Here is a 9,012-nt window from a genome sequence, read left to right as displayed (position 1 = left end):
TCTGTTGTGGTTCGAGGACCCGATCCCCGCTTAGTGGAATGAAGACACAAGGACACATAATATAAGGTTAATGGGCAAGAAAAGGCCACAACTTTACTGATTACAGCAAGTGAAAGGTATTGGCTTAGGCATTGGATCACGTGACTTGACTCCACCCACTCGGAGAGGGGTGAGTCTAAAAGGGGGGTTTATTCAACAGTAGGTGGAGCCCGTTAATGCTAATCCAACTATAAGCTCTCCCCTAATGTCACTGAGGGTTGTGCCATGGCCCCCCGCCACACAGGCATCGGGCAGGATCCACAACCGCCGGATTCCTTTAACGGAATACCCAAAATGTGAAGGCGTAGGTGATGGCCACACCTAGCCCTTCCACACACCACAACACATTCCAATGCCTAACCTACCCACCAATACCATGAAAGTTGTGACGGTTGCTACGAGGTAGGCGAAAAAACCACAAAGCCTAATGCCAAATGGAAAAATTCCTACCAGGCCCCCTGGCCAACCAGGGTGACCAACCTAAGGTCCATAGCAAGGCCAAAAGAGAAATTGAAACCCTGAGCTCTAAGGGAGTGGAGGGTGGGTGACTTGCGATGGGACAACGAAAAGTGAGGCCGCGTGGCTGGCGCAGCAACAAGTTAAGCTGCTGTCCATGCCCCCTTCAAGCCGCCTGGTTGGGCGCTTGCCCGTGGGCGTGGTGCGCCAGCCAGGTGAGTGGGTGGCAGGGGGCTAACACCCCCTGCTAGAGGCGGGGATCGGATGCCGCCCACAACCCCTCCCCTCTTGAAGGAGGAGAGTCTTTACGTTAAGCTGTATATTGCTGATTTTGAGCCTGTCAGCAAGTGCAATGGGAATTCATGTCAGACTGTTTGTGTACATTCATGCAGAGTCTGATGCTGCTGATGTAGAAAGAAATAGATAAATCTGTGTTCAGGGACAGATTTGCACGAAGGATGGAGATATTAGTTCCATTGTTGCTGCTACTTCTGCCTCACATTGCATGTCACACTCAGGTTTTTCAATGTTCAATGTCACATTCCCTGCCTTGATCATCCTAAGCTCCTTCTCAGTCACAGAAGCTCAGCAATGATGCAACTCTTTATCAATCACTTTTCAGAGTGCCACATTTCCCAACAAAATATAATACATGAGTGAAATAAACACATTTCACATCACATTTGAAACCTTTTTTTTACTATTGCAGATTTCCCCATTGTAAACCAGGTCATAAATTGCACCTATAACTTGACATTTTTGTATATTTATTCCACAACTTTATTTTATTTTTCAGACATGCTTGAGTGTTTCCAATGTCCAGATAATCAATATTCCAACAGGGACCAAACGGCATGCGTTCCCAAGATTGTAACTTTCTTATCTTATGAAGAACCTCTGGGGGTCAGTTTAACCACTTGTGCTCTTTCATTTTCTTTGATCACAGTTCTCATACTAAGAACTTTTGTAAAGTACCACAACACTCCAATAGTCAAAGCCAACAACCAGGATCTCACTTATATACTTCTCACCTCCCTTCTGCTCTGCTTTCTTTCTTCCTTGCTATTTATTGGCCGACCTGAAAAGGTGACGTGTCCTACGCCAAACTGTGTTTGGCATAGTCTTCTCAGTGGCTGTTTCTTCACTGTTGGCAAAAACCATCACTGTGGTTCTTGTTTTTATGGCCACACAGCCAGGATCCAGCATCAAGAAGTGGGTGGGGAAAAGACTGGCCAGCTCCATTGTCCTTTCTTGCTCCATTCTTCAAGCATGCATTTGCACAGTGTGGCTGGCAACCTCTCCCCCCTTCCCAGATACTGACACAAAGTCAACAAGTGAAGAAATCATCCTGCAATGCAATGAGTCAGCCCCAATCATGTTTTACTGTGTCCTGAGCTACATGGGCTTGCTGGCCCTTCTCAGCTTCACAGTGGCTTTCTTTGCCCGGAAGTTGCCTGACAGTTTCAATGCCAAGTTCATCACTTTCAGCATGTTGGTGTTTTGCAGTGTTTGGTTGTCCTTTGTTCCAACCTACTTGAGCACCATGGGAAAATACATGGTAGCTGTGGAGATCTTTTCCATCTTAGCCTCCAGTTTTGGGTTGCTGGGTTGCATCTTTTCCCTCAAATGCTACATTATGTTGTTCAGGCCTGAGCTGAACATCAAGGAGAAATTGATTAGGAAGGGGAAACAGTGAAGTTATATCCTTCTTAATTGCTCACTCATCCCTTCTTCAGTATCTTCCAGAGTTCATTAGCTTTCCCCCAAGTTAAAAAAAAAGTTGGTAGTGGGAATTTGAAGTGTTGTAGCATTGATCTATTGAAGCAAAAAAGAAAAAGAAAACACCCAAAAAATTATTAAGTCATGATCTTCCGTTTACACAGGCCTATAGGTTAGCTGTAGTGGAATGTGCTTGTTTAAAAGCATATTGATATAATATAGCCAAGGATGATCATACTCTATATTCCTTTTCATGTCTGCATTATTACATTTATTACTATGTGTTTTCAAAGTGTTCAATGCAGCATGGCATATAACTCAGATGTCTTCATTCTTGCTTAAGTTATCCTCATAACAACTCTGTCATACACAGGATAGGAATGTTGCATAACATTTATGGTTCTTGATATGACAGAGAAGAAGAAAATTCTAACTTTAGGTTTTTTGTGGGGTTTCTTGAAACTTCTGCTCATATAAACTGTTACACATGTATGTACATATATTTAGCTATGACCCTTAAGACAATGATTCTTTGAGAGTTGAAATCTTGTAAATGGTTCAAATTGCTCACTGCTCTTGATATATGCATTAGAGAATTTGGGAATTCGCGGGAATTAGAAAGGGTTAGATAAAATTACAGAGAATTCACTTATTAAAGAGAGGCTGGGGGAAATCAAGTTTAGCATTAGGCAATGCAGTGTAGGATAAATTCATTTGTGTTATTGTTCTTCAATCTGAATTGCATGCCATGGAAGTAGCAGGTCCTACACATGTACTTTTGGCATCTGCTTGTCCAGTTGTGATTGACACATTTCCTTTTGTACAACCTGAGCATGTGGACAATAACCTTGATAGTGAGACCAACCATGTATATGATTAATCCTTGCTCATCCTTGTTGATTATAGCAGGGGCATAGCGGGGGGCAGGTTGCTGGGGCTATCGTCCCAGGAGCATTAAAATGTGGTGCAGCACTCCTTTTCTCTGTCCTTCAGATTACTGCAGCAACATAGCAGAAGTTTGACAGAGAAAGGGTATGTTTTTTTCTTCTGTGGATGGCATTTTGCGGCAGTTCGATTTCCCCAAGTTTCTCTACCTCCCTACCAAACCCTCCCGCAACTCACTTGACCGAAGCTGTCAGAAAGCAAGTCAGTACAGAGAAATATCTTACATTGATTCAGTGCAGCAACTACTATTCAGCAACTACTGCATATGAGTACAATTTATTCAGGTGTTGTTTTTTTTAAATTACATTACTCCCCCTGTTAGGTTTGATGATAAAGACAGGAAGGCCTTCCTGAGTTTCTAAGTTCTGCTTGGGCAAGATGTTGCTGCACATCACATCATCCTTACTATTGGTCAAAGTGGCTGGGGCTGATGAGAGTTAACTAACATATGGGAATCCAGAGACACTTCACCTGTATGCTTAGGCATTGCTGACTAACATGGCTAAGAAGTGATACTACCCTGACTGAATGTATGAACTGGACCCAAGTCTTCTTTATATGTCTGGGCTACTATCTAACCATCTACAGATATAAATTGCAGTGTGAGCCAGGCTTTCTGTGTGAGTGACCTATTGTGTCGAGTTCCAATTAACATGATATTCATCCTCATTTTTGAAGAATGAAGATCATAAGCATTGGGCTGCTGTAAAAGAATATTTCTTATTTTTGTTGACATATTCTTGTTATAATTATGGCATAACTATGAATCAAGAATCATATTTGAATCGATATATATATATCTCACTGTCCCAGAGGATCGTGTTAATTGGGCATGCTAATATAAATTGTTCCTCTTGTGACCAAGGTGGATGAAAATGGTTTCAACGCTGTAATCTCAGGAGTTCTACACCACTCAAATGTAGGGCCTCCTTGGTATTTTGCAACTGATTGCACACAAAAACAAGAGGAAAGTCTTGGTTTCATTTCATCTCAATCTCTAGCATGGTGGCTAAAGATTTACAGAGTATCACATCACTTGACATAGCTAGGGGATAAGAAGAAAGAAGAATCATGTAATATTTGAAGCAACCAGCTTCAATAAGGTAAATAAATATTAATATGTTTTAACTTGTCCCACCAGAAACATGATTTAGTAATAAAAAATGAAAGTATATGTACTGATTATTGAGTTGGTGTTAATACAAATAGTTAGGTTAATAAATAGTTAATACAAATAAAATCCTCCGATTCACCAGGAGTAGATTTTTGTTGCAGAAATATTGGTGTTCTACTCACATTATATATCTTAACAGAAGAGATGATTGCATGCTGTATTCAATGAGCATGCAATTTGTCCACCTGTGTACACAAATAGTTCAACTTTACAAATCAACAGGTATTCCATCTTTTGCACAAATGCTTGTACATGTGTAGAGACAGTTTGTACCTGTTCAGTGTATCCTGTGAACAAGCCTATATATGTTTTTTCCCCTTTTAATATTTCTCTGTGAGTAACACTTCTACTGAATCTTTTGTCAGACTGAATAATAAATAGATATGAAGAGAGTTAGCACTGAACTAAAACAGCACTTATATTTACAGTATTATTGGAGAGCTGAAACACAACCTGTAATATATGTATGCATCATATGAATATCCCTGTCCTATGCCTATAGGGCACTCAGTAGACTTGATCAGCAAAGCAAATCTTCAAAGAGAAGTGTTGCCACTTCTCTGATATGCAATGGTTCCCCTGTTTCATCTGGCTTGACCTTCACCATTTATTTCCCCCAATTCATGGTGGAAATCAGTGCCTTTTTTCAGAGGTTCTCAAGGATACACTGTACCAGCACTTTTTTTTTCTTTTAGAGGAAAAGCACTGGTGAAAAATGTGTCACTTATTGCAGTAACTTCATGGTGAGTACCAGAACTGGTGGAAACTGTTCGTGTGAAGAAGTGATATTCCCTATAATCTGACATTGAACACACAATCCTAATTCCAAATTCGAACCCAATAATATATCCATGATAATCTCTCACCAATTCTGCTACGATACTTCATAACAAAAATTAATTGAGGGCAAATCTGGTTATTTTGACTTCAAAGGAAATTCAATTGCTTAGCTTCAAGATCACTACCAAGTAAAACAGGTATGGTTATTCTTCCCTCCAAGCCAATTCTTTCTCTCTCTACCCCCCAATACTCAGGAAAAAAGAGAAGAAGTGAGCTGAGACTGCACTAGCACCCTGATGTAAATCACCCTCTCCCTGGTCATCTGGTTGGCTATTTGATGGGGAAATGATAATTTCCATTCTACAGCTAACCTCCATTTATCAGCAGAGGAGAGAGGACTGTGTGCCTTTGTGTTTGTGCCTGCCTATGTGTGTCCTGAAAATGTAAAAGGGAGAGTTTATGGGTAGCCACACCCACTTTAGTTGCACCTAGGAATGGACAAATCTGTCCATTTTGGGTTTCTCTCATTTTTATAGTTTCAACTTCACATTTCTGCATCAGTTTCTGATTTTTTAAAAAAGTCCTTGTGAAAATTCAGTAAGATTTTAATGCACCCCCCCCCAAAATACACATTTTGTATGTAATTTTTCCAGTTATACACATATTTTCATGCAAATTCCCTTAATAGGGTGGTTTCAATGGCAGGGTGTTTTGCCTACAGCAATGAAACTTTGCAAGCCACTCCAGACCATAGTTAGTGGTAGAAGGCTCAGAATTCAAGCTCTGCAATCTCCAGTTAAAAGGCATAGGTAGCAGATGAAGGACCTCTCTCTCTCTCTCTCTCTCTCTCTCTCTCTCTCTTTCTTTCTTTGCCTAAGACCCGGGGGAGCTGCTGCAGTCAAAGCAGAGAATACTGTGCTAGACAGGCAAATATTCTGAAGTGCTATACAGCTCCAAGACTAGAACTATAGTCTAGTTCACACACATGCATATTCATTGACTGTAGTAAGGTAATAACTTAGATAAGGGTATTAGTCACTGCAGATAAAACACTGCAAAGTGAAATGTCATGTTTCCCCACATCACATTAGGTTACCCACATGTGTCATTGGACTTTGGTGTACAAGCCAAATCAGCCTATCAGCCTAGGGTTGTGGCATGCCAGCTACTTAACATTCACTGTCCACTTCCCAAGGTCTATGAAATCAAGCTCCAAGACAAAGATGGAAATCTATGGCCCTCCAATTGGAGGTTGGAGTCCATCAGTTACAACCAACATATCCAATGGTCTGGGATTATAAGAACTGTAGTCTAAGAACACCTGAAGGACCATAAGTTTTCCATCCCTGATGTAAGAGATTTGTTCTAGTTTTCCATGTGACTTTACATAGTCACACACATAAGAAGAACCTCTCTCTTTTTTAAAAGCAAAAACAAAACCCAACATGTTATTTTTGGTTGTCTTACAGAGCAAAGAGTGGCAGAGGAAGTAATCTTACTTATAAGAAGCTGATGCCATGAAATAAAAGCAAGAAAATTATTATGCTTCACATCTTCACCAGGAGCACTGAACATGCAGAAAACAAAGATGATCAAAAGTGATTAGGCTACTAGTCAGACTTTAGTTTAAAAGAAAACAAGCAGGAGTCATGATTATGGATGAATTAATCAATGAATAGGTTGGTGGTGAAATAGTAGACTGCTAGATGTAGATACAAACAGCAGTATTGAAGAAGCTAAATATCTCAGTGAGGCCATGAGTCGTCAAGAAAATGCCACAACTTTGTCTGCATTCATACTGGTGGGTTTTTCAGAGACTCACAAGTTCCATGTGTTAATATTTGTAATGCTGCTCTCCCTCTATATAATCACCTTAATGATCAATAGCTTGATAATTCTGCTTGTAAAATCTGACCCTATGCTTAACACTCCAATGTATTTTTTCCTTATGCACTTGGCCAGCTTGGAGGGATGCTATATGTCAGTCATAATCCCCAAATTATTAGAGAATTTGTTGGTGAATGCTACATTTATTTCTTTTATGGGATGTGCCATGCAGATGTTCTTCTTCCTGTTTTTTGGGGTTGCTGAGTGTTTTCTTCTAGCTGCCATGGCATTTGACCGCTACGTTGCAATATGCCACCCTTTGCATTACACAATTATTATGAGGAGAAATGTTTGCTGGATAATGGTGACTGGCTCATACATTTGTGGGACTGCAGTTGGGCTGGTCCACACCACTGTCACATTTCGCCTGCAATTTTGTGGTGTGATCATCAACCACTTCTTCTGTGAAATACAGCCACTGTTAGAACTAGTCTGTGGGGACACCTTCCTAAATGAAGTCCAAGTAATTGGAATTGCTCTGATGGCTATCATGCTACCGTTCATGCTGATCATCCTATCTTACATGGGCATTATCTTTACCATCATGGGGATGCCAGTCTTGGAGAGGAGATATAAAGCCTTCTCCACGTGCTCCTCACATTTAATAGTTGTTATTCTCTTCTATGGTACGTCTAGTTCCATGTACTTAAAACCCAAATCCAGCTACTCTCCACCACTGGACAAGCTTTTATCATTTTCCTATACTGTTGTAACACCACTGTTAAATCCAATTATCTACAGCCTAAGAAACAAGGAAATGCAGGGAGCTCTAATAAAACTATGGAAGAAAAAGGTTTTGGTAAAAGTTTATAAGTGAATTGATGAATAGACAAAATAAATTATGTTGAAATGAATTTTAAAATGTCTCAAATTCCTTGTTAGATTTGGTGATACTAAATCTTATGCAATATGCAGCATTAATATGCTTATTATGTATTTTATGATTATTGCTTTATGTTTGCATGCTATGCTTCTTTATTTTGTTACTGTGTTGTAAACTGTCCTATGACCTTTTGACAGAGGGTGGGAAATAAATCTATTTTCTTACAAGAAATGAATTCTTCTACCTCCAATTGCAGTGATGTGTGCTGGGTCCCACCCCAACCCCCACCCCATTTTTTTATTCATCCCTTCTTTCTGCATATGTGTTTTCCTGCCATTCTATTGGAACAATGAAAGTGTGTTTGTGTGAGAAAGACTAGAGATATCACTATCTTCCCTATAATTATTGAAAATACAGTGCTTGAGTCTTTTCATTGTAAAAGCTCCAGAGAATTTAAGAACTGGCAACACCAATAGGAAAACAAATTAAATCAATTGAAGAACCTTGCAAAACCTTGCATCAGTGGTGAGATCTACTATAAATGCTCTAAAGTTTATTGAAAACTGTATTGAGCAAGGATATAGCAGGTCTTTGTCATGATTAACATGAATAATATCTCGAAAGAGCCAGCATGGAAAAAGGTTATCTATAACATTGCCTCTTGTCCATATTCATGCTATGTCTTGTAAGCTTCTGCAGTCAGTGAGAATGAATAAGGTTTGTGAGCTGCAATGACATAAGATGCTACTCGTGCTGCTGCTGTTGCTACAGCTCCTGCCCCAGGCCACCAATAATAATTTGAAGGAAAAATGCAAAGCAACAGCTCACAGATATGAAGACGATTTTTTAAAGCCAGGGGACCATGTTATTGGTGCAGTTTTGTCTCTGCGCATGGGTGTATATCCTGATGACTCCTTTAAGATGCTACCCGAGAGCTTCAGTAAACGTGTGTTCCAGTTAAGTGTGCATGTGTTTAAACAAATGACAGTATCTAGTTCCAGTTTTCCTTCTTATTGAACATTCCTCCTGATTTGTTTGCACAAAGCTTGCACTGAGATTAGATGGTGTCAACTCTTCATTGAGTATTCGTTCTCTTTTTATTTTGGGGAGGAGAGATGATATGATGTTTCAGCAAGCAATCCTTATCTCACCTTTGTCTTTATCTTACCTTTACCTTATCTCACACTTT

General features: G+C 39.9%; 1 protein-coding gene across 1 annotated transcript; it reads left to right on the top strand.

Annotated features, from left to right (window-relative positions):
* The first annotated feature begins 6,083 nt into the window (after nt 1–6,083).
* On the top strand, nt 6,084–7,828 carry LOC309327502 (olfactory receptor 10A3-like). Its single transcript, XM_081836803.1, has one exon. The coding sequence runs from the start codon at nt 6,870–6,872 to the stop codon at nt 7,815–7,817; it is 948 nt and encodes a 315-aa protein (XP_081692929.1). The 5' UTR covers nt 6,084–6,869; the 3' UTR covers nt 7,818–7,828.
* The last annotated feature ends 1,184 nt before the right edge of the window (nt 7,829–9,012 follow it).

Source organism: Podarcis erhardii, assembly GCF_964252035.2.
Source record: "Podarcis erhardii genome assembly, chromosome: 13".
Lineage (NCBI taxonomy): Eukaryota > Metazoa > Chordata > Lepidosauria > Squamata > Lacertidae > Podarcis > Podarcis erhardii.
This window is presented reverse-complemented; position numbering and strand designations above follow the sequence as displayed.